At 36.1% G+C, this 27,332-nt stretch overlaps 1 protein-coding gene across 5 annotated transcripts in view; it reads right to left on the bottom strand.

Annotated features, from left to right (window-relative positions):
- ABCB5 (ATP binding cassette subfamily B member 5) overlaps positions 1 to 27,332 on the bottom strand; it is a 116,336-nt gene that overhangs the window by 18,944 nt on the left and 70,060 nt on the right. For all 5 annotated transcript variants that reach the window (XM_027573670.2, XM_027573665.2, XM_027573666.2 and 2 more), the window contains 7 exons: positions 26,563 to 26,706; positions 25,504 to 25,608; positions 25,249 to 25,326; positions 19,047 to 19,130; positions 10,077 to 10,280; positions 6,270 to 6,370; positions 5,271 to 5,411 (listed from right to left, as the gene is read on the bottom strand). In XM_027573670.2, the coding sequence (XP_027429471.2) occupies positions 5,271 to 5,411; positions 6,270 to 6,370; positions 10,077 to 10,280; positions 19,047 to 19,130; positions 25,249 to 25,326; positions 25,504 to 25,608; positions 26,563 to 26,706 (857 nt within the window). The remainder of the gene's footprint in view (positions 1 to 5,270; positions 5,412 to 6,269; positions 6,371 to 10,076; positions 10,281 to 19,046; positions 19,131 to 25,248; positions 25,327 to 25,503; positions 25,609 to 26,562; positions 26,707 to 27,332) is intronic.

Raw genomic sequence — 27,332 nt, 5'->3', positions numbered from 1 at the left:
TCCATCCCTTAGTATTTCAAGGCCTCAACCAACTATTAATAATCACTGAAAACCCATTATGCTGATTATTATATGGCCAATAACCACATTTACTATTCAGAGTCCAAAGGATTTCTTGTCAAGAACTTTATTTGGAATTCTGGAGGACTAGGCCACCACATATGAAATGCCTGGTTCTGCTTCTCAGCAAGTTTTCAAAGTTGTGGCTTTTATTATTACTGTACTGAAGGCTGCTGTGCCTGATTCTTTCTTACCTATCTGCTTCCTGCTAATATGTCTAGCAAAGAAGGAAGAAATAAAGATAGAGGGAAGTTCTGAAGTAGAGGTATGGAAAGTTACAAAAACCTCTGCTTGGACACCTACTGGTTTCTGACCTAAATTGTAAAAGGCAAGTCAGCTAGAATCTAACCTAAAGATGCTAATGGAAAATCAGACAGGAGAAAATAAACTTATTTTGTATTTTTCAAAATCTGTACATTCATAGTGTACATCGAAAGTTTTGCCAGGGCTAACAGAGGTGGGGGAGGTGGGGAGAGTTTTACTATACATAGGTGTGTGAAAACCTAAATAAGAGATTTTCTAAATGCCTACTCAGTGTTGCAAGCCAGCAGAATGAAAATGTTATCACCTTTTTAAAATGCTTATCTCAGGGAAACTTCTATAGTAACAGAGATGGATGAAGACAGCTTCTACCATTAGAAATGTATGTTGTCTTTTTTTTTTTTTTTAAGAGGAAAAAGCTAAGGCTGATAGTAGCCTTGCTGATAAACTAACATTATGAGTACATCAAAGGATTCTGCTGTTAAAATTGTGCATTTTCCTTTCCCAAGGCACACTGTCATTTCTGACAGAGACAGCTTACCCATTCCTGTAGCTATAAATCATGAAAGTATGTTCACATTTATTGGATGAATAAAACATCTATTTTTTAAATAATAAATTAAAATATGACTTTACCAATTTTTATATAATTCTAGGAAAGTTTCTGGTAGTGGCCAAAAGAAAACCCTAAGGTTTTAAGCAGGTATGGAAAACAGCCTGGCATTTAGTTCCTATGCTCATATTTCTTAAAGTGTGATCCTCAGATTCTGTGCTTCAGAATAATCTGGATGTTTGTTAAAATGTAGGTTCCTGGCCCTATATCAAATCTACAAATCTCTGGGTTAAGTTTGTGAGGTGAGACCTGGGTATCTGCGCTTTTAACCAGCTCCTTGATTGTTGAGTTGGGAAACCACTGATTAGAGAACAGCACAAAGTTCTTTTTACCTAAGGAGGGTTCTAATAGGAGGAAGTTTTCTTTGTAAACTCCTTCCATTCAATTAGTTGATTAGATAGAAAACTGTCTGTCACCCTAGATTCTGGAAGGCACAGAGTCTACTAGGCCAGGTATAATTGAGTGTGTCCAAAGGACAACTGTAACACATTCATGGTAGTTGGGGGCCACAGTGAGTCTCTAGCTCACCCTAGATTCTGGAAGGCACAGAGTCTACTAGGCCAGGTATAATTGAGTGTGTCCAAAGGACAATTGTAACACATTCATGGTAGGTGGGGGCCACAGTGAGTCTCTAGCTCAGATAGCTCCCTATTTCTTTCTTTCCGCAGGGTACTGGGAAATACCAATGTGATACTGTTCATTAACCACTGCCCTTATATTAATAGTCCTACATATGTTCTGATAGCTAAAAATGCTTATGTCTACAGAAATGACCCATTTTAATGAATTTAATGAAAAGAGATTCAGGATATATGGTAGATTAGTAGGCGGAGTTTTTGTATTGGAGCCTTTTGATTCCCCTATATTTTTGGGGTCATAAAATAACATTAAGCAAGTTGCTTGTTCTATTTATGTTAAGAATCAGCCCATCTCTGGGTATTCACATGTTGGAAAACTAAGAAAGAATTAAAAAAAAAATTTACAGAAGATCTGTGAACGTTTTCTATAAAATTAGTAATAACAATAATCATAATGACAATAATAATAAAAGAAGCCTGCTTTAACAAAGCCTCTGGCATCTTGAATTGTGACTATGAGAGCAAGTTAGGAAACTTGCATCTTTAATCTTTTTTATTTTTGTTTTTAAGTTTTTATTTAAGTAATCTCTACACCCACATGGGGCTCAAACTCACAATCCTAAGGTCAAGAGTTGCATGCTCTTCCAACTGAGCCAGACAGGCGCCCTGAGGTTTGAGTCTTAATTTTCCCCATCTGTAAACTGGGAATCATATTGCACATAGTAGTTGAGAGGCTTAAGCAGATAATACCTGACAAATCCCTAATATTGAGTAAGGACTCAATCCAGGTTTGCTGTTATAGTGATTATTATATGAAACAGAATGATGTCAATTGCCAGCATGACTGTAATTAGCATGATTTTGAGGAAAAATAGGAGCCAGTCAAGGAAACAGAGGAGGAAGAGCCAATGACAAGGAAGAAAAGCCTAGAGAAGAAAATGTTTGAGGAAGGAGAGTATCAAATGTTGCTGAGAGGTCAAATTAGGTAGATGGGAGAATGAACAGTGGATAACTGTCTGGGTGGGTGAGATGGAGGACAGTGGTGACTCTGATAACAAGTGGCATGGTGGGAACCAAGGCTTGACTGGAATGAATTTAGGAGAGACTGTGGAGATGAGAAGGTGTAGAGAACAAAAATAGGCAACTCTGGAATTTGTTTTGCTGCAAAGGAGAGCAGAGAGCCACTCAAAATAGGTAGAAGGGGACTTAGGGTCATGGGAGAGATTTCTTTCTTAAGACAGATGATTATAAAACAAAAAAATAGTGACAGAAAAACTAGTGTGAAGAGAGGATTGCTGGAAACTGCTGGAACTCATCATAAATAGGGACAGTTACTTCTTCCACAGAGATGGCAGGCATGATAGACCATGTGGGTAGCCTGGTGAGTTTGGTGATGGGAAGATGAGGTTCTCTTTTTTTTTTTTTTGAGAGAGAGAGAGAGAGAGAGAGAGAGAGAGTGGGGAGGGGCAATGGGAGAGAGAATCTTAAGCAGGCTCCATGCTCAGCCTGGAGCCCAGTGCAGGGCTTGATCTCAAGACCACGAAATCAAGAGTCAGATGCTTAACCGACTGAGCCACTCAGGTGCCCCAAGGTGGTTCTCTCTTGACTGCTTTGTTATACTACCTTCAGGTAAACCTATTAAAAATTAATTTGGTTTACAACAGGGTTTTTTAATGTATTTTTATTTATTTTTAAAATATTAATTTATTTGAGAGAGAGAGAGAGAGAGCCCGAGTGGAGTAGGGGGCAGAGGGAGAGAATATCCAAGAAGACTCCCGCTGAGTGGAGAGCCCCATGCGACGCAGGGTTCCATCTCACAAACCATGAGATCAGGACCTGAGCCGAAACCAAGTTGGACACTTAACTGACTGAGCCACCTAGGCGCCCCTACAATGGTTTTTAAATATGAAAATTCTTCTGTGAGAACTGATAAAATCATTAGACATCCTACATTAGTATGAATGTATTTAATTGGCTAGCCTTCAACTAATACTAAAGACCAGTAACCCTGAAGAAATGAGACCCTAGGGATTTAAAGACGGCTACAGAAAGTTCAGAGCAAAATGAGGAAAATATGTTCTGAGTCAAACATTTGGCTTGCAAACTTTTGGAATACAACCAACTTTTAAGCTTGTGATTGCCTGTATCAGAGAACCAAGGGAAAAACTTGCTAATTTAGTGCAGGCTGGTGAGCTGAATAAATTACTGTAGGCGATTCTACATTTGGCTTCTTGTTAATCTAAGTAAATTAGTCTGTGTAATCAGAATGAAGCCCAATACTAAATGTCGTACTGTGGTTTATGTATTCATTCAGGCAATACTGCAAACTGTTTTAAAGTGTAGGAAAACACAGAACAAGGAGCCTACAATTTCTGTTGAAATTTCAAATACAGATATTCCATTTTACAAGGAAATCTGCTTCCAGGAAACTGCTAAGGGGACTTATAGTCAGGTAAGATTCAGGAATACTGGGTTGGTGAACTGTGGACTATTTTCTTCGGAGTGCTTAGCAAAAAAACTTCCTGGGAACTCAGTTAATATTTGATAAATAAATAAATACATAATCACATGAACAGAAACCAAAATTATTGCAAGTTATTCTGAAATTATTTGGCTTCTAATGACTTAAAATAAAAGGATTTTATGTGTTTATCTCAGACAAAGAGAAAGAGTCAGCACGAGTGGGGGAGAGGGGCAGAGGGAGAAGGAGAAGCAGACTCCCGGCTGAGCAGGGAGCCCAACATGGGGCTATTTCCGAAGACCCCAGGATCATGACCTGAGCCGAAGGTAGATGCTCAACTGACTGAGCCATCCAGGTGCCTGGGCTTCAAATGACTTTAAGTCATTTCCTCAAATTGAATACATATACTCAAAGTACAACTATGTGCCATCACTGAGGAATTCAAAAGACTGTGCCTGAGTCTTGGGAGGCAAACCCCAAAGGGGAGTTCTCAACATATTTTGCCAAATGACACCATGTTTGGAACAGGTGTAATCTCCCAAGTCAGTATTCCGAAGAGGCTGATCCTTGCTTTGATGTGTGTTTTGGTGGGCTTGTAAAAAAACATAACATTACTTTTGGAGTCAAATAATGTATAGATTTCTCTAGCTCTAAATATTTAGCAGTGACATTTATGATACAGATTAGCAACGTTCTGTCATCTTAGGGAGTCTTAGGAAGTTCAGAATTAACATTCAAAATTAATTTTTCTAATTTCAGAAGTTGAAGTTAGGTGTTCTAGAAAGTAAAGCAACTATGCTCAAACAAATGCCTTGAGAAGAGGCAGCCATTGGAATGCCATGATCAATTCCAAATGTGACTTTTCTAAAGGGAAGTACTCATTTATATGTGTTTCTTCTGAAGCAATTTGCTTAGCAAAGAACACAACCTCACAAATGAACAGTCTTATTTGATAATGCCATCTCCACCCTGGGAGTTCCATGATGTCTTACAAATTCTTGAAGGAATGGATGACAACAAGGCATGTTTTGCCCCTACATTCCCACATTCTAGTAAACTGAAGTAGGGAGAAATTCATCTGTGAGTTTTACTCCGATTACTGATACTATGTCAGTATCAGTTTACCAGGTAGACTGCGCTTAGAGATATTAAATAACAAATTAATATTTAAAAACTTTCTTAGCATGTATTTCCCACATATGTGATTTAAATGATCAATAAAGTATAAAGTAGGCATCTTTCTGGTTAATTTAAGTACATAACCCATTTGCAGGATTTAAATATTTGCACAACTTACACGAACATGCCCTCTGGGGTCACTCGTCCAGCTTGAATTAAATAGGCTCCAAATCGAAACCCCACTGCATAGGCAAAATATACAAAAGCATGGCTGAATGCATAACAGCTTCCAAAGATCTGTGCTTTCTTCAAGGTATTTCTGAAATGCACAAAATTTACTAAGTAATGGCGCATAAGGTATAGCAAGTTCATTTTAATAAATGTAGAGTAATGAATACAGAAGACTAGACATGTTACTTAAGGGATATACAAGTTATATACAAAATATATGAGTTTTTAAAAGTGAGAATTATTATATAGAAAACAGACAATATAATGATTGTATAGTTCTATACTCTATAGTTCATTGTAACAAAGTTGCAATGTCTGTCTATTTTCCAAATGAATGGACAAGGTCTGTGAATGAACAGCTAATGAAAGAGGTAAAGAGATTTGGTTTTGAAGTATTTAGAAATATTTTCTCTCATAACCTTTCACTAGCACAATAAGTAGTGGAAATTAAAGGGTGGTACCAACCACAAGCATGAGTGTAAAAGAGTATAAAGCTATCTCTCTGCTAAAGTAATACAAATAGTATCACTAAGTAAATGTGATAAGGAGGACTAGTTTAAAATTAAAAGGAGTGATAACATTTGTCATATATACATTCATTTTAAAATGTGAACTATTTTAGAAATTCAATATAAAAGACTGAGCAATCTTATTTTCTTTCTTGAATATGTTATTTTCCTCAATTTTGTTTCAGGAAAATAATAAACATGTGCAGTTAGTAGTAGTTCATAGCAACATGGGAGGACTAAAATATTCTACCTGTGCCTGTTTTCAATTGCTTTTTCTAGTCTCCTCTTGGTGAAGTCATATGAAAAATTATGATATACCATTATTAGGAAAGATTCCAGAGCAAATGAATTGGCAGGCAAACCACTGTTGTCATCCAGGAAGACTGCCTTTACAGGGACAACTATAGTTAATGAAGTCAGTATGAATCTACCATCACCTGTGCTGCATCTGAAGTGTCTCCTCATATGCTTGCTCAAAGGCTTTTTCTCTTGTTAATGACACTATAGTCCGAATATTTTCCACAGCTTCAGTTGCTATCTTATAAAATAGGACAATAAAATAAAGAAATAAAATTAGTAATGGTTAAACTCTGGTTGTGATTTCCAGTCATTTATACTGGGGGCATATTCAGTGTAGCATTAAGTCAATAAATTTTCCTGACAAGTTTTCTTAGCTTCTTTTTTTCTTTCCCAAAAACATTTTAGGAAAATAACATTTTAGGATAATATCCTAGAATAACATTCTAGGATAATAGGCTCAAGAAAAATTTATTTTGAAAAGATTTAGTCCACTGATCTAAATTCAGTCCCCTTGGAGTCTTCACTGAATTTCTATAAAACTGGTTCCAGGGGCGCCTGGGTGGCTCAGTCTGGCTGCCTTCAGCTCAGATCATGATCCTGGGGTCGTGGGATCAAGCCCCACATCAGGCTCCCTGCTCAGCGGGGAGTCTGATGCTCCCTCTGCCTCTGACCCTCCTCCCTGCTTGTGCTCTCTCTCTCTGTTTCAAATAAATAAATAAGCAAACAAAAAAAGGATTTAAATTGGTTCCATAGGCAGAGATCAAACATTAGCATTATGTTCATATGTAATTATGTGAAGAAATCATGAGATAATTCAAGAAGACAGTAGAGAGAATCAAATAATCGATTCTGGCACAAAAATGCAAATACCAACCAAAAAACCTCAGGAACACTGCAGTAAAGTAATATGGGTAAGGCTATTAAATGCTATATAAGTTACAGCCATTTCTCTTTTTTTTTTTTTTTTAAAGATTTTATTTATTTCTTAGAGAGAGAAAGACAGAAAGCACGAGAGGGAAGAGGGTCAGAGGGAGAAGCAGACTCCCTGCTGAGCAGGAAGCCCGATGTGGGACTCGATCCCGGGACTCCAGGATCATGACCTGAGCCGAAGGCAGTCGCTTAACCAACTGAGCCACCCAGGCGCCCAAGTTACAGCCATTTCTCATTTTGATGTCTGCGAACTTAAAAAGATATTTAATTTAAATATAATTAATGCCTTTCTTTCTTTCGTTCTTTCTTTCTGTCTGTCTCTCTCTTTCTTTCTTTCTTTCTGTCTTTCTGTCTTTCTTTCTGTCTCTCTTTCTTTTTTCTTTTGGAGACAGAGAGAGAGCACGGGATGGGGCAAAGGGAGAGGGAGAGAGAGAATCCTCAAGCAGATTCCCTGCTGAGTGCAGAGCCTGACTTGGGACTCAATCCCAGGACCCTAAGATCATGACCTGAGCTGAAATCAAGAGTTGGCCACTTAACTGACTGAGCCAGACAGGTGCCCCAATTCTTTTCCAAATTTCTATAATTTTTGAAAAGAAGGAATAATCACATGAGAACCAAAATGGAGGAAACTTTTGGCTTAGAATAACTTGTTGGACATGAGAACACATGTTGACGTCAAAGAGAAACTTCCTGCTTTCCCATTCTATTTCCATAATGGCAGAGTAGACTGTGGGACAGAGGAAGACCTAGGTGGTGACCCAGTGTTATTTAAAGAATAACTGGGTTATAGGAGAGAACCAGATTTCTGGATGGTGGGCAGGATACTGGGTTTCTGCTCTCAAATTTGACTTTGAGTTGTTCTAAATTCTCATTAATTTCAGAGTAAGTTCAAAGTAACCTCCATTTGTAACACATACTGTAGTATGCAAGAAAAATGGATAAAAATGCTGAAGACTTGAGGGAAAAAATAAGCAAAAAAATCTTTGTGATCATTTTTCACAATGGAGAAAGGACTAATATCATTATAGAATCCTAGAAAATAATCTTCTTGGGATGCCTGGGTGGCTCAGTTGGTTAAGCGACTGCCTTCAACTCAGGTCATGATCCCAGGGTCCTGGGATTGAGCCCCGCATTGGGCTCCCTGCTCACCGGGGAGCCTGCTTCTCCCTCTGCCTGCCACTCCCCCTGCTTGTGCTCTGTATCTCTCTGGCAAATAAATAAAATCTTAAGGAAAAAAAAACAACACTTCTTTAAAAAAAAAAGAAAGGAAATAGTCTTCTGTAAAAAAACAAAAAACTAATACAGCTATTTTAAGTCTGAAAAGTAAAACATTTGATGCTTTCTCCAAATCTACATATGCAACTGAAGACGGACCGATATGTTTTATTGGTCCCTATTCTAAGTTTTGGTGTTTGGTAAATAGATTAAAAGCTACTGAGAAAAACTACAGATTATTTGTTTATTAGAGTTATTGATTGTATAGTCTGGGGTTATTCAAATAATCCAAAAAGGAAAAATTGAAGGACACATATACAATTAAAGCTCATGATATAAAAATTAAGATGAGTAAAATATAATTAATTAGGGCTCCAATAATTTGGAGGTTGTGATAATTTACACCACAGGGAGGGCCAAACAACTTTTCACTGTCTCTGAGGCAAAATATGCTAAAATAGTTCAGTCTGTACTGCCCAAGCAGACATTCCAAAGGTCCTTATCTAGTCCAAGGAAGGTGGAAATGTCCAAGGGTCACACAAACCAGATTTCAATGAGTCATGTGCTTGGCATCCCAATTCATGAATATTCATGCTACTTATAATGTTCCAGCTGTTATAGTCACTGTGATATAGACCATAACTGGTATGAAAATCATTTTCAGATTCAGAGGGTGTTCACCCAAGTGATAAAAGTCTTTGAAACTATATAATTAGAGGAATAGCTTAAAGACCTGTGTATGGATGACTTAGAGAAGACTTGGCATTTACATGATGCAGTTTCCTAAAGGCTGCTATGAGAAACAGGCTTTGGACCTCTACTGAGATGAAAGCCAAGAAGGGTAGAAGGCCACCAACAAATAGACAAACAAACAAATACCACAACCAAAAACTGCCTACCATCCAAAGGCTATTCAAGGGTAGGCAGCCTGAGAAAGTAATGTACTGCTTGCCACTGGGGAGAGAGGATTGGAAAAAGATGGACACTTGACAGAGATATTGTGCAAGGGATTTCTTCTTTGGGTAAGTGGTTGGATCAAATGACATTTCTTTCAATTATTAGATGTTATGAAACTACAACACTAATGTCCCCTAAACTTCCAATACAATGATTATTTTTATAAATATGATTGTTCCTGAGAAGCATTTTCCCAGTAACTAAAATGTTCATTTCGATCAGTATAAAGATGGTCCTTGTTTCTAAAACTTTATTTTAGGCACTATCAGTAACAGCAAATTGCCTTATATTCAGTATCTTTTATTTCCTCTACATTTTGAGAAATTAAATAACTAAAATTGTTTAAGAAAATTTAATTATTCAACAATCAGAGAATGTGGAATCATGATGTTAGCCATTTCCCTCATGATATGGTAATATGGCTGGCTTTACTGTGTGTCTTCCAGACACTATTCTAAGTGTCTTGCATATGATAATGCTAAGTGTTTTGTGTAATACTCAGAAAAATCTGCAAGTGGTATTATTATTATTCCTTATTATTATTCTTACAGAGGAAGAACTTGAAGTCCAGAAAGGTTGACATAACTTGCTCATATCACACATTCGTTAGTGATAGAGTCTGAAATCTAATTCAGCCAATTTGACTCTAGAGCCTATACTCTAAATCACAAATCCTATTACTATAGCATATCTATACCCCATCCTAAACTAGTCTGATGCATTTCAATACATATACACCACTTTATAGATAACCTAAGAAAGGAAGTTAGCATACTGTAAAAAATGGGAACTCTCATTGTTTTCCTCTTAAAATGTTATGATGGTAACAATCTTTATTTTACCTTCCCAGCATGCTTAAGTTGCTGCTTATCCTTATTGGCAAATCCAGTCATAGCTGTGGTTTCAATCATTCCTGTCAGAGCAAGTACTGGAGCAATACTCAGAATCAAGAGTGTCATCTCCCATCCATATATGAAGGAAATGATAATTGACAGTCCCATGTTAGTTGTATTTTGTGTTAAGACACCAACCCTTGAACCTGTTGCCTATAATAAGACAGATTTTGGGGAAAAAAAGTCAATTAATTTTAAATTTACAAGAATTCCTATTATAGTTTCTTACAAAACAAGGCAGGCTTTCTTTTTTAGGATTTATACTTACATTTTTACTTTGAACCTGTACTTAGAAATTAAATAATACCCATACTTTAAAAACTGTCCTCTACTAAGGAGTCATTATGCTTTGTCTACCTTATTTATTTTTTAAAAGATTATTTATTTGACAGAGAGAGAGAGAGAGAGAGCGCACAAGCTGGGGGAGTGGCGGAGGGAGAAGCAAGCTCCCTGCTGAGCAGGTAGCCCAATGCGATACGGGGCTGGATCCCAGGACTCTGGGATCATGACCTTAGTCGAAGGCAGATGCTTAATGGACTGAGCCACCCAGGCGCCCTGCTTTGTCTATCTATGTTGAATGTTGTCCTTTGACATGTCCTTATCATTCTCTGAATATGTCCTTACTTTCTGACACAGAAAGATTCTGCAGGCTCTACCCCTGGAATCTATCATTTCTCTAAGGAGTCCTGGTTCCTTTTGGTGGATAATGTTATTTAGAAGTCCAATATATGGTGTTAGTTCTGCTCATTATTAATAGCATATCAGTGGACAGAACTGGGGAATGTGTATGTGTGTGTGTGTATAGATGCAGGCACAAACTGAAATATATATTTCTCTACTTATATGAATCATGAATTCACATCGATACCGCCAATTACAATCCAGCACCATGAAGTTATTTTCAATTTTCTTCCTTCTTATATTTGTTATGCCCTTCTGCAACAGTGAGAAACTTCGTTCCCATTTTCTTTAATTGATTTATGTGATCAAACTCTCTATATGTAACCAATCTGATATCACGGCCCCTGATTCTCCCCTGCATGGATACCCTTCTCCTTCTGCTCTGGCTTGGCCTTCCCACACCAGGCTGCCAGCACACATGGATGAGCAACTCACCATACGTGGGCTCCAAAACCCAACATTCCCCTTTCTTCTACACTGATGGAGGGGCTGGCACTCTTAGTCACTATACCGTAGTAGTGAATTGAATGATTGATACTATTCATTAAGGTGTATACTTTTTTTTAAAGGATTTTATTTATTTATTTGACAGAAAGACACAGTGAGAGAGGGAACACAAGCAGGGGGAGTGGGAGAGGGAGAAGCAGACTTCCCGCGGAGCAGGGAGCCCCATGCGGGGCTCGATTCCAGGACCGTGGGATCATGACCCGAGCCGAAGGCAGACGCTTAACGATTGAGCCAGCAAGGCGCCCCATTAAGGTGTATACTTTGGATATCGTATCTTGTATTCCATTTTCTGCATTTTATTTGGTTTCACTGAGCAGAGGTTTAAAGGAGCATTATCAAGATATATTGAAAAGGAGTTGGAAACATCATGGTATAAGGTAACTTAAAAGAAATTCTGAAAAGAATCCCAAATAAGTAGAAATATCTTTATAACTATTTTATGAGAACTATATGTCTTATGAATCAGCTTTCAGTGGGACACATGATAAGTAATAAACTGAAATGTTGAATTCCTTTAGTGCTCAGATGAAAAAACGAGACTCCATTCACCTAGAAAAATAGCTATAATCAACAACAATATCAATTCACATTTTAAAAGATTTGTTATGATCCTGAAAATATGACCATTGGAAAAGGTTTAGATAATGTTAAAATTTACATCCTTCCAGACAAATACACATACACATTCAGGTCAGGATTATTATGTGTAGTTAGCTTTGTATCCTGCTTTAATCCCTTTACATTATGCTGCAAGCTTTTAACCTGGGTGATTAAATAGTCTTCAGAAAATATTCAGGGGGTGCCTGGGTGGCTCAGTCGTTAAGCATCTGTCTTCAGCTCAGGTCATGGTCCCAGTGTCCTGGGATGGAGCCCGATGTTGGTGGGAAGCCTGCTTCTCCCTCTCCCACTCCCCCTGCTTGTGTTCCCTCTCTTGCTGTGTCTCTGTCAAATAAATAAAATCTTTAAAAAAATATTTAGATTGCTTCCAACTTTTCACTATTAAAAATAAAGATGTAATGAGCATTTCTGTGCAAAATCTTCATGCTCATCTTTTATTTCTTAATGTTAAATACCTAGACTAGAGTTATACATTAAAGGGTATATACTCTTACATTCTTGATAGATATTATCAAATTGCTTCTCTAGAAGATTATATCAGATTTCACTAAAGTACCCTCAAATTAGTATCATCATTAAAATAACAACAATAGGGCACTTGGGTGGATCAGTCCGTTAAAGGTCTGCCTTTGGCACATGTCATGATCCTGGGGTCCTGGGATCAAATCCTGCATATCGGGCTCCCTGCTCAGCGGGGAGTCTGCTTCTCCCTTTACCCTTCCCCCCCTTCTTGTGATCTCTCTCACACACACTCTCTCTCTCAAATAAATAAGTAAAATTAAAAAAAATAACAACAACAAAAAGCCCTGTGTCCCCCAAGGCTGTGCCTTTTTCCTAAAATATTTTTCTGGCTTCAGCTTCAAGATTCATTTGGTAATCTGCTATTTCCCTATTTCTCACTAAAAGAAAATTCCAAAAAAGTAAAAACAAGTAATAAGAGCAAACACCAAACAAACCATTAAATAATGAAAACTAAGACAGACAGGTAAACTATTTTAAGTGTCTTAGGGTATTATACACTAATTCTAAGACCTATGAGGCTGAAATAGGACTGTCATTTGCTACTTAATGCTGACTTACACTCTGACTCTTGAGATTTGAAGGATGATGCTGGAGAAACATGAAATTGTATGTTATGGGATGAATTGTGTCTCTCTCTAACCCCAAATTCATATGTTGTGGTCCTGACTCCTGGTTCCTCAGAATGTCACTATATTTGGAAATGAGGTCTTTAAGGAGGTAATTAAGTTAAAATGAGGTCTCGAGTGTGAGCCCTACTCCAATGTAAGTTATGGAAATTTGAATGCAGACATGTGCTCTTGCATGGGAAAGACCATATGAGGACACAGCTAGAATATAGCTGTCTATAAGACAAGCAGAGAGGACCCCCAAATGAAACCAATCCTGCTGACACCTTGATCTTGGGCTTCTAACAATCAGAACTGCGAGGAAATAAATTACTGTTGTATAAGCCACCCAGTCTGTGGTACTTTATAATGGCAGCCCTAGCAAATGAATATACTAACTTGTTCCTCTCCTCCCACCCCCTGCCTTTTGGTGATGGTGGTAGGATAAGAAGAATCTGAATATATTTTTCCTGTTCCAGGAATAATTAACAGAAAATAATAGACATCTGGCCTTGAAAAATACAACAAGAACTAAAGGAAAACAGAAAATAGCCTTAAAGACCTAGAGGACAGTGTACCTCTGGAAAGAATTTAGGACTAGAATCACAGGAATTTTTTTTTAAGATTTTATTTATTTATTTGACAGAGAGAGAGAGAGAGAGCACAAGCAGGGGGAGTGGCAGGCAGAGGGAGAAGCAGGCTCCCTACTGAGTAAGGAGCCCAATGTAGAGCTCGATCCCAGGACCCTGGGATCATTACCTGAGCCGAAAGCAGACGCTTAACTGACTGAGCCACCCAGATACCCTGGAATCACAGGAAATTTAAACTTCCTTAGATTCTTTGGCAACATGCACAAAGATACAAGTTTTTCTTGGAAATTAAGAGCAGAAAGTCATGACTAAATAATTATTTAGATAACAATTTATGGATTATTACTATGTCTATGGCAATTTGCTAAATGCAGATAATACAACTTTTTTTTAAAAGATTTTATTTATTTTATAGAGAGAGAGTGGGAGGGGGGTGCGGTGGAACGAGAGGGAGAGAGTATCAAGCAGACTCCCTGCTGAGCACGGAGCCCAATGCTGGGCTCAGTTTCACAACCCTGAGAGCACAACCTGAGCTGAAACGAAAAGTTGGCTGCTTAACAAACTGTGCCACCTGAGCACCCTGAGAATACAAATTTTATAAGAAAATTATAGTGTACAAAGAGGAATGGCTAGTATAAGAAAATAAATGGAAGAAAACTCAGAATGCAATTGTAGAAATAAAATAAAATTCCATATGATAAGATTTCTGCTTCTGGGATAACAAGAAATGGATTTATCCTGTCATATGAAACAAGGGCAGAGATGGGAAACAAACAAGGTGAGCCCAGTGACTGCTCCAGTTTGGCCCTTGAAAGAGCGTCCAGGCTGGAGTGTAGGGTGAGCAAACTGAGACAGAGCCCAACAGACTCCCTAAATTAAGTAGACAAAACTGAGAATCTGGGCCAGCTAAGGAACCTAGAGTTCACAGGACAGAACACCAGAGAAGGGAGAGGTACACAGAAAGAGAAATCTGGAGATCTGCAGAGGGTCTTCTTTGAATATCAGCTGAGAGTCTTGTGTGAGGGCTGGGAATAGTGCTCAGTCACACCTGCCAGAGGAAAACCTCATGCCCTCATGCCCTCAGAGCATTGGGTAGAGTATATAAGGGTCTTTCCTCAGTAGTAGGTTCTAGTCCTGCCTAACAAACCTTAAAATTAAGACCCAAAGGATTGAGCTGTTTCCAGGTAACTTAACTGAATCCCAGAACAAAACAAGAATGTTTATAGAAATACAAAAATATCCAGCACCCAAAAATGTTATATTCTCAATGTGTGACATCTAGTCAAAATTTACTAGATATATAAAAAAGCAAAACAGGACCCATGATGGCATAAAAATCAATCAATTGACACTGATCCAGAACTGACACAAATGTTAGACTTAGTAGATAATGACAATAAAAGTTATTACTAGATAACATATATTCAAAAAGTTAAGAGATAAGGAACATATAAAGAAGACCCACATCAAAATTTTACAAATGCAAATTTCAGTGTCCATAAAGTTTTACTGGAGCATAGTCATGCCCTTTCTTTACCTATTGTGAGTGGCTGTCTTAGAATTATAATGATAGTGTTGAGTAGTTGCTAGAGTAACCATATGTGCGACTGTCCTCACTTTGTACTGCTTCTCAGTGTGCTACAAATCTGTGATGCAATTATAATTTGACAGCATGTTTAGTGCCACATGAATTGCTGTACTATGACATTTTATCTTAGTTTTAAAAATTACCATTGTATATCCATCATCTAAAAATAAGAAAGGAAGAGAAAAGTAGACCTTGAATGTCCTACTTTTAAGGCATAGTGGACTGTGGATTACTTTTTCTGATCAGATGCCACAGTGTTGTGTTTATTATGACATTCTATAGTACTACCAAATATACAAAATATGTCAACATTTCCAGACTAAGCATTCATCACAATATTCTTAATTTACAGGAAAGCAACATTCATAAGACTTAGAAAATTTAAAATGGAATATCTCATTTTAGTAGAATTTCTTCATAAAACTAAAAAGTGAAGATGAAGCTGAAACCAAAGTAAGTTTTTGAGTGGCTCATTCATTAGCTAAGCAAAGAAAATCATTTACGAATCGTGAGTTAACTAAATCATGTTTAATTGCGGCAGTGGAAGAAATGTGTTCAGCGAGCATAAACCTGTATCAGACGATTAGCCCCTAGGTGAGAACAGTTGCTCAGAAAGTTGACAACACTGCAGCATCACCAATAGTCAATCAAAAACCAGGTATATTTTTTTGAATAGTTTTCCCTGGCTCTTGATGGATTGACATATGTTACTGATACTGCTCAGTTGTTGGTTTCTGAGGAGCCAATGCTGAGTCTGAAGTGACTAAAAAATTTGCTGCTCTAAATGGTTTGTGTTGATCAACTATAGGTGATAATATTTTCTAAGAAGTTAAATGAAAAGGAAGTGAGTATAACCTGAAGTGGAATCTGCTAAGATATATTACAACTAATGGTATAAAAATATTTGTGGAGTAGAAAAAAAGGCTTACTTGGACAAATCTACAAAGTTTGTGAAAATGTAAGATGTGTAGAGACTCGGTTTATTCCCTGTATTACTTATCAACAAGTATTTTGTGGAAAATAATTTATCACACATTATTGGACAATTATGGTCAATGATGAAGTTCATTTGGTCTTATAGACTTAACCATCTTTATTTCTATTTCTGTCAAAATTGGAAGCTGGATATTTTGACTTGTCTTACCACACAACAGTTTGAGGGTTTAGTAGTGATAGTTTCACTGCAATATTCTGAGTTCAGGGCTGAGACTAAAATTTTCCTTTACAAAAAGAATCCCCTTTAACCACTATTGCTCTGGATATTAGCTTTTGCTTAGACTTGATAATGTTTCTTAATGAATTCAACCTAAAATGGTAAGGCAAAACAGCAATTATATGCCAACCTTATACTGTGGTAGAGTCATTTTGATGATGACTAACATTGTTTGAATCACAAGTAATATCAAACTGTTTTATACACTTCCCATGTCAAAAAGTTCAATCAGGAAATGAGGTCACCCTTGTCCAAGTAATGATATCCTAGCTCTGGCTAGAATCCAATCAATTTATCTGGCTCTTGGAATTAAATGAAATTTTTATGATTTCTTGGGACAATATAATTATAGTTCTGATAAGAAGAATTCTTGGAACCAACATTGTATCTGTCAGTGGTATATATCAAGTGTACATTACGGCATGAATAACACACTTTCTTGTGGACAAAAATGAGGTAACACTTTTGGGTGATGAAAAGGGGTTGCTAGAATATACAGAAATAATACTTTATAGTTTTGTGGAACCTAGTATTCCAAAGAATCTAAAATGGCTTTGTACCCTTAATAACACTATATATTACATAGAAAATAGTCTGTTGACAGATGTATGACAATAAACCATTACTTTGAGCTCAAATAGTATCAGTTAAATTGGTTGTATTCAATCGAGTATTTCAGGAATCATGTTGTTCTGAGTTTATTTCACTAACATGTTTTTCTCATGACTCTCAAAGTACCACAATTTCTAAAAATGGCTAAGGGTGTATATGTTTTTTGGCCATTAGTAAAGGTTTCAAAGTTCAAAGTAATTTTTAGGTTTCAAAGTAATATTTATTATTATTAGGGAGCGATTTTTTGAACATTTACCCTAATACATTTGATAAAATAAAATTTAACTGAAATTGCATGATGAAGAAATTGAGATGGAATATGTCATAAGTTGAAAAGATAGGAACTATGACCCCGAATTAGTATTTCTTAATTCATCTCTAGTGTGTTTTTGTGAAAAAATAAATAGCAGACAAATAGGATTTGTAAATAATTCTTCCTTCAGTAGAAATAGTATTCATTCAAGTTAGATATGAATCTGCCTTTATATTGCAAAGCAAGCGTTTATGTGAATTACATGCCAGTAGACATAGTCTCACTCTTGGAAAACTTCTTTGCTTGTCTTGCTTTTTAAATTCGACAGCTTTAAAATCTCCCATCAGTATTTCAACCATTTAATTTTTAGCTATTACTTTTCAATGAAAATGATCTGACTTGCCCAGAAATTGTTATGAGACCAACATTTACAAATTGCAACAAGAAACTTTCCAGTGATCAAATGGTATTAGCCAGATGCTTGTAAGTAATCAGGCTGACAAATATTTTCATTAATTTTTCTCAATGAGAGACAACACCATTTGTTAAAAACAACTAATGAATGTAAGGCGAGTGATGTTGGTCTTTCAGTTCTAATTTGTTTTTTTGGCTGAAGTAAATACTTGATAAAAGAGAAGATGTCATACATGTCTAACATAGCTGCTAGTAGGAATGCCTATTTCACTGGAATTTTAAAAAATTTGAATGATAGGTAGTAAGAGAAAAATATCAGCATGGTAAAGAAAAAAGTAGCAGTACATCAAAAACTTATGATGTATTATATGCTGGCTAACTGAACATAAGAAAAAAGGAGCAAATTTTATGGAATGGAGATTCAACTGGAATTATAGGGATATTTTTCCCTAAGGGAGTGAACCCTGTAATTCCTAAACACAGAAATTGTCATTCAGATAATTCTATTGTGCTATGGAAGATTAATGCTATGCTCATTACTTGACTATTAAGTGAAATTTTATTCATCATTTTTTCCACTTATGCCAGTAAAATGGATCTTCTCAGCCCTATTTTAAAATTTAAATTCTGTCTAATAAATTTAGAACCTTGCCTTCCAAATAATGAAAAGGAGTTCCAGGAAGAAATGAAGATGATGCCACTTTTCCCCTTGAGCTTTTTCTACATCATAAAATTAGTTTTGCAAGACATTATGGCTGCTTGGGAATATTCACAAATGTAACCAACTTGTTCTATTTTGTGGTAAGACAAATCTATCCTTGGAAGGAAAAACTACACTTTCTTCTTTTATTAAAACTTCTAAATTATGTGTATGTTTTCATTTGGCTATGTTTTCTTGTCTTACTATTCAATTCTTAGCTCTTTAACTCATTCTTGGTATCTTCTTTAGTCCTCTGGTTATCCTCTTATATGTGCTAAATCTTTTTTTCCCCCTTTTTATTATTTTTTATGTGACCATATAGTTGACATACAAGGTTACATTAATTTCAGGTATACAATGTAGTGATTCAATAATATCTTTTTTTCTTGTTGTTAAAAATATCCTGAACTGAAAGACTTCCTTATATCTTTCATTGAGAGCTCCCAGTTAGCCCTGAGACTTACCTGGTCTCCTTAAGGAAGCGGGTCATCTTAGTATAGCTTACAAATATGTACAGATACGTGTATGTGCACACATACACACTGCATACATACATCATTTAAGAATAAAAGCAAAAAAAAAAAAAAACCAACCCCCAAGAAAGCAATATACATACTCCTTGGATTTGTGCTATATCTATGGCTAATATTGTTGTCAAGGCTCCCGTGCTGTTTTCCTTATCATCAAACCAGGAAATATCCTAGAGAAAAAGGAGAATTAACATGTGGTTATGAAAAAAAAAAAACAAACCAAAACAAAACAAAGAAACATATGGTTATCAAAAAGATTCTTTTCTGACTTGTGATTCTGTTGTAATAAGTCAGAAGGCATTTACCTGCCCCCTCACTCACAGGTATTTAATTCTTATAAATACTATGGATCAAATGACTTTTGTTTCTTCACAAAGATTCATACTTAGATACAAAATGAAGAACGTAAGCCCAGTAGCTTGGAACATTACCAATGCTACAATACTGTACAATAATCAACATCAAAAATGGTCACTTTGAACCACCAAGGAAGTTGTAATTTTACTCCACAAGTAATTTGTGAAGAGAAGACTATTAAAAAGTTAATGCACAAAACAATTTAGAAATATTTCCAAACAAAAACAAATACTGCTAAAATGTCTATATTATCCAAAGCAATCTATACATTTAAAGCAATCTCTATCAAAATACCACCAGCATTTTTCATGGACCAGGAACAAACAATTCTAAAATTTGTATGGAACCACAAAAGACCCTAAATAGCGAAAGCAACCTTGAAAAATAAAAGCAAAGCTGGAGGCATCACAATTCCAGACTTCAAGCTGTATTACAAGACAATATAGTACTGGCATCAAGACAATAATAGTACTGGCACAGAAAGAGACACATAGATCAGTGGGACAGAAAAGAAAACCCAGAAATGGACCCACAACCATATGGTCAACTAATAATCTTCGACAAAGCAGAAAAGAATATCCAATGGAAAAAAGTTTCTTCAACAAATGGTGTTGGAAAAACTGGACAGAGACATGCAGAAGAATGAAATTGAAACAATTTCTTACTCCATACACAAAAATAAATTCAAAATGGATGAAAGACCTAAATGTGAGACAGGACACCATCAAAATCTTAGAGAAGAACAGAGGCAGCAACCTCTTTGACATTGACTGTAGCAATTTCTTACTAGACACTTCTCTGGAGACAAGGAAAACAAAAGCAAAAATGAATGATTGAGACTTCAGCTTCTGCACAGCGAAGGAAACAATCAACAAAACTAAAAGACAACCTATGGAATGGGAGAAGGTATTTGCAAATGACATATCTGATAAAGGGTTAGTATCCAAAATCTATCATGAATTTATCAAACTCAACACCCCCAAAAGAAATAATGCAGTCAAGAAATGGGCAGAAGACACGAACAGACATTTTTTCCAAAGAAGACAGTACAGATAGCTAACAGACACATGAAAAGATGCTCAACATCACTCATTATCAGGGAAATACAAATAAAAACCACAATAAGATACCACCTCACACCTGTTGGAATGGCTAAAATAACAACAATGGAGACAGCAGATGTTGGCAAGGATGTGGAGAAAGGGGAACCCTCTTACACTGTTGGTGGGCATGCCACTGTGGAAAACATCATGGAGTTTCCTCAAAAAGTTAAAAATAGAATTACCCTATGACCTAGCAATTACACTACTAGGTTTATCCAAAGAACACAAAAGTACTGATTGTAAGGGGCACATGCACCCTGATGTTTATAGCAGCATTATCAACAATAGCAAATTATGGAAAGAGCCCAAATGTCTATCAACAGATGAACTGATAAAGAAGATGTGGTATATATATATATATATATATATATATATATATACAATGGAATATTACTCAGCCATCAAAAAGAATGAAATATTGCCATTTGCAATGATGGGGATGGAGCTACAGCATATTATACTAAGTGAAGTAAGTCAGAGAAAGATAAATACCATATGATTTCACTCATGGAATTTAAGAAACAAAACATATAAACGTAGGGCGTGGGGAAAAAAGAGAGAAGGAAGCAAACTGTAAGAGACTCTTAACTATAGAGAACAAACTGAGGGTTGATGGAGGGTGGGGGATGGGCTAAATGAGTGATGGGTATTGGGGAGGGCACTTGTGATCAGCACTGGCTGTTGTAAGTGATTAATCACTAAATTCTACACCTGAAACCAATTTTACCATGTATGTTAACTAACTAGAATTTAAATAAAAACTTGAAATTAAAAAAAAATTTCCAAACCTTTCTGTCTAAACTGATGAATGATAAAAAGTCTATCTCCTTCTCTTTAAGACCCACATAGGCAAGATATTCCCTGACACTTCATATTACTTCCTAGATCTTATAAGCACGGGGCATTGTGAGAGGCTAAAGAGGCAAAAAGGCCAATGTAAAACCCCTGTGGCCAAGAATCATGTGATCTGAAGGAGATAAGTCAAAAATATAAGCAAAAAAAGGATAATGTTATAGCCAATTTTATTTTCAACAGAAAATAGAGATAGCACATCTTAGCACTTCTCAGCCTGAGGAATTCTGATTTCCTTTTATTAGCTATTGAATGTTTCCTCCCACTCACTCAAACCACTTATATCTCTTGTGGATTAAAATCATGTGGAGCCTGTCTCTGAAAAATGACTTATTTTTAGTAAGTGAAGAGTAAAAGAATTGTTGGCTTATAACTCAGCCAGGGCCCTGACACCCAGGTTACATGTTTCTGCCAACTAAGTAAACAGAAGCATAACAGAATGAGGGCTGTGTATTAATCACACAGTTATGTGAGAAGAAAACTCCCGTGGAGGAATATGGCAACAGTGAGGGTGGGTACAACCTCAGTATGACAGCACTACTCTGGAAGTACAACCTCAGAATGACAGCCCCTGCACTGGAAAAGTGTTCCAAAGAGTTAAGGATCCAAGCTACCCAAAGAGCATCCTATAGAGATCACAATTTGCACTACCAATCATCATTTTGAAAACACAATTCAAGAGCCTAACATACTGTGAACACACATCAGCAATGATAATAATTATAGCATTCTTGAACTGGAAGACATTACCTGTTTTTTTTTTTATTGTATACTCAAAAAAAGTAAGATAAACTTTACATTTTCTAATTATTTCTATATTTCAACATGGCATGGAATGCACAAAGAAATTTTAGATACACTATAAAGTAAAAATCTAGAAAGGATAATTTATTATGGAATATTACATTCTTGATTCTAGAGTAACTTGTATAACACACTAGGCATAGGATATATATGTGACGAGTCTTAGTCATTATCTATGTTCAATCAATAAGATGTCCAAGATTACTTTCCAATAAGTCAGCAATGTGTACTCCAGGGACTGTATTCCAGCGTAGGCAATATATGCTAAAACACTTAGAGTTTCTGGAACATAGCTGGTGTTGAGTAAAAATTAGCTTGCTTTTTCTTTTCCTGATGGTAAAATGATTGTAAGTAAGACTATCAGGTTTTTTGAGACTAGTAAATCCATTTTTTCCCTATAATTCAATAATTATACTAGAAGTAAAAAAATACAGTAACATTATGATGCATACATAGTTGGTACATATTTTCTCAATTAATCATCATAACTGTATGAGGTAGATACTATGACTATCCATATTTTATAAATGAGGAAGCCAAGGTACTGAGGGATTAAATAACTTGCTCAAGGCCACATAGCTGGCAAGTGCTGAGGCCAGGATTTGAACTTAGGCAACCAGATGCCAGAGTTTTTAATCAACTATCATGTTCTACCTCCCATTTAACTGAAGCATTATAGTTGAGTCTCATTACCTGTTTCTCTTGCTTCAGGACTTGTTACCTCAAATCCTTTTGGAGGTAGCTTTTTGAAATCCCTTAGTGATCACCGTTAATTCTATCATCTCATGATTTAGAGACCCCCAAAGAAGCCCTAGCCAATCTAATTTAAAGAGAAATAGGCAAAAATACATATCTGTTCAGAAATCCAGCAGATCTTTAGGTCAATATTTATCGTTAAGAAATTAAATTTAGCTTTGAGCAATGAATTATTTTCAACCATTGAAGTCAGCAACACTGAGAACATTCTTTTCAATTGGAAGGATGTCAAGTAATCAAATAAAATACAGATTTTATACCTGCAAAAAGACCACACCTGATTCCATAAATACCTCTACCTCAAACGAAGTTTCAAAATAGTTATAAAAAACGGTGCAAGTTTCAGGATGCTTTCTAAGCCTTAAAAAGTCTTAGGACAAAAACCAGGTAATAAGAGTTAGGCAAAAGTACACATTAGGAGTCCCTTAATATAGACAAAACTGAAACTGGGAAGGTATTTATAAAGAAAAGGCCCGATATCTTACTCTTCTTTTTCCCCAATTTGAAAAAGCAAAGATAAGAAGCAAAAAGAATGCTAAAGCATGAAGAGGACAACCAAACAATGAGCTAAAAGGGACTGAGTTGAATTTATGGGCAAATTTAATAACATCTGCTGAATAGCTCAGAGTTTCTGTGTGTGTCTTTGAATGTGTGTGTTTTTTGAAGGATCATAGTTTCTCGTTTATAAATCAGGGAATTCTTATGGGCAGAAGCTACTTTATCCAAGAATGTTACTGTCCAGCTATTTACATAGCTAATGGTAGGCAGAGCATTAATGTCTAGTATTAACCTTCACGATATTGGATTAACAGTAACCACTGGTTAAACTGGCTCCTGGGCTTGAGACTCCACCAAAAGCACACTCTGAACCTCTAGAGACAAAGTTCAAAGCAGTGTTTGGAAAAGTTATATATATTCTTTTGTTCAAAACATTCAGACATTCAGGGTACACTGTCAAAAATTCCTGGAAATTGAAAAAAATAAATTTCCTTGAATGTGGAAAAACAAAAATGAGCAGAAACTGTCAATAAGTGTGAAATATAGTATTAGTTAATTAAAATCCTACCTAATTCCATCAAATATTTGAGTAAAGGATATGAAGTGTTCATAAATAAAAAACAAAATTAAAGTATAACTTTAACTTGAGTGAGTTGTGCAGGCATTAAATGGTTTTATGATCCCTCAAGTATATTTTTGTTTTTCTGGATTAAGGAGAGTCTTCAATTATCTCTGACAGACTTTTGAGCAGAGAATGTCAGGCCCCAACTGCTTCAGAGCATCAAGTTGCTCTGAGAAAACTTGCACTTGCTTTACTGAATTTTGTAGCTTGTAGTTCCCCGAAAGCAAAAAGGCCTAGGATTTTTTTTTCTTTCTCAAAGATTTTATTAAAGGTCTTTACGGATTAAAATCCAGTCTCCAGGTCCAGCTGCCAAAGAGACCCTGTTATGCTGTGGGTACTGGCTGTGGCATAGCAGGCGGCTCTGGCTTCCCACCCTTCTGTTCCGAGATGGGGGTGGTGGGCAGTATCTCAACTTTGGGTTCCACAATGCTCACATGATCCGGCAGGGGCTTCTTAGAAGGCCAAGTACTTTTGTTACTAGGCAGCCCTCTGAGCACTATTGCTAAACATCACAAGATGTAAAAACTGGCTTTGACGACTCAGCTGGAGTGACAGTAATTCTATTTCTGAAAAGCAATGACCTTGGCAGGAAGCTATTTCCTCCTGCACAGGGAGCTTTGGTGACAGAACGTATGGTAAAGGGCTCCGAATGAATATTAGCTTTCAGGGAACCCAATACAGGGAACGCAGCCTCCTGAAAGAATTTTAGAAGTGCCGATCTCAGACATTCCTGCCACTTGCCCCCAAGATTCACTTCTTAAGATTACTACTTGATCTACCTAGTTTTACTTATTTCACAGGTGGCATTGATCATCTGTGTATGGCAGGCCAACCTGCCTCAATTCAGGACTTTTCTGATGAGGACAGAGAGATTGGCTGCTTTCAGAAGCATGGAGTGAAAAAACTTAAGTTATGCACATGGACGAGACCTAGAAGAATTACCTCCTCCTTTTAAAATATGTTCCCTGAGATATTGTAGCTCTTAATTCTTCTCAGGTTTTATATGACCTTTCAATCTGATCCTAAAACACTACATTATACATTTAAAAAAAGGATTTGTCAAGATAAATACAAGGAGAAAGGAATTCTGTTTTCTATTTTCAAACAATTTTGAACTTGCTCCTGTTAGAAAAATATACTGTAAGAACTCTGATGTTAGATGCTGCTTAGAACACAAAGAGCATGGTCTTAAGGGATCAAAGGAAAGATTGTGTCAAGAAATTGACTTGAAAAACTACAAGTTGGAATATTTAAAAATACATTTTAAATAAAATAAAAAATCAACTAAACACTGACCTGATACAACATGGCTTTAAATGCCAAATGTCTTAATCTCATAGTTAAAATTTCCCCTGCTCTGCCATAAAATAATCCCTGGAAAACAAAAAGAAAATCTGTATTTATTCTTAATTCTCTTTTCTATTTCTTTGTAACATTTAGTCACTACATTTACTTATTTATATTTTATTTATTATATTGTTATTTTTAACTCAGAGAGGATGACATAAAAAATAATCATGTTCAAGATTGTTTAATTCATTAAAAGCTTACCTGAATGAAATAACTAACAAAGCAAATAACACCCAAAATGACAAATATCATGGAATATATCTCAGCATCATGCTTTAATGTGGTTTTATCATCATTTTCAAACATCTGAAAAGGAATAGATTTTTTTATCAGGTGATTGGAAGAAAATCTAAAAGAAATAAAAAACTGCAATGTCTATCAGGAATTTTGAATGGATTTCAACATAAGAATAAGATTATATATACATTTTGGGGGAAAATAAGTGCACCATTATTCTATCCACTATGTTCATTACACATGATAAAAAATGACTTGCTGTCAAATTTCTCACTTAAGCTATGTAAATATGAGATCAGACAATGAGTCTTCTATCTGCTATTATTATCGCAGTATATTTTCAAAGAAATCACCAGTTTGTTTGAATTACTATTTCTAATAATTGCTAATAACTTAAGTTTCTTAATATTCTTCTATTTATGTACTAAATGTACTAAAGTACAATGTACTTAAATGTACTTTAAATGTAATGTGAGACCTTTATACATGTCCCTAGAAATTGTTCCTAAGATTAGTAATTATACATATATTGGCATCTATGTTGACAAAGCGTAGCTGTGCAAATCTGGGAGACTGAAGACTTAACGTGACTGTGTTCTTGAATCCATCAGCTCTCCTGAGTCCCTTGGCACAATCCCAAGCTCTTGTTATTTCCTCTCCTTGAGCTGGCTGGTAATAAAAAACGGCCATTGTTCGGACTAGTTGAAAGAAGAGTAGTTGTATTTGTCTATTTTATTGCTTCAGTGCTTTGGAATGCTGATACAGCACTGGAGTCAAAATTAGAAAACAAAGTAATTTCTTTACTGATTGCCCAGTCAACAAGGCCCAGCCAAGACTTCACAATAGAGGCTGGCTTATCCCCTGAGAACGTTTGTTAACCTTCCTATCATGGATCCTACACTATGGGTGACCCACTGCAAGTCCCAATTTCCCCACTGCTGGGTCAAAGTACAACAGGTCTGTTCTCTCAGACTATATTTTGTTTAAAATTGTTAAAAATATTAGCAAATTAGCCTTACTTACAGTTATGATTTTTGCAAAGATGATGGAAAATACTGGATGAACAGTTCCATTTAGAACAGCAGCCAATGTCCCCAGAACCACAGAAAGCCATTCAGACTTGATTAATTTAAAAATTTTAAACAGAGAAACTTCAGGAAGACTTGTCTATGAATAAAATACTTTGGTTAAAACCCCAGTTTGAGAGCATAATGGAACCTAGAGAAGTTAGCCAATTTTAAACAGATTTGTAATGTAAAATATCAAATATAATAGGTGGCAGAGTAAATGTAGAATATTTCTTAGAAAAATTTCACCACCCACATGACTTGATGTCCTCAACATGTAAATCTTACCCCAAAGCGACTATTTGTGCAATTTATCCTTTTGGTATTTCACTGTTACTGTCATTTAAAAAGTACAGATTAACTCAAATTCTGACAGCTAATACTCTCAGAAGAAATGATAGGCATATTTTCTTTATTCCTAGATGGAATATTATACCCTAGGATAAGACAAAAGGAACTAAGCATAGACCGAAAGTAAAAATTTTACTAGCATTTCAAGCTTGAAAGTTTTCCAGTTTCATGACTTATTTTCAGAAACATTTTTTCTAATATCTTAGTTTAAAGCTTGTTTTGGGGTTCCCATTCACAAGTAAAATTCTGCAATATCTGAGCATATTACTTTAAATCACCAAGCCTCAGTTTCTTCATCTCTCCAAGGGGGATGATATCAGCTCCTATAGTCTCAGATTATTTTTATTAATTTTTTAAATATTTTATTTATTTGAG

The sequence above is a fragment of the Zalophus californianus genome, chromosome 12, assembly GCF_009762305.2.
Source record: "Zalophus californianus isolate mZalCal1 chromosome 12, mZalCal1.pri.v2, whole genome shotgun sequence".
NCBI classification, from domain to species: Eukaryota; Metazoa; Chordata; class Mammalia; order Carnivora; family Otariidae; genus Zalophus; species Zalophus californianus.
This window is presented reverse-complemented; position numbering and strand designations above follow the sequence as displayed.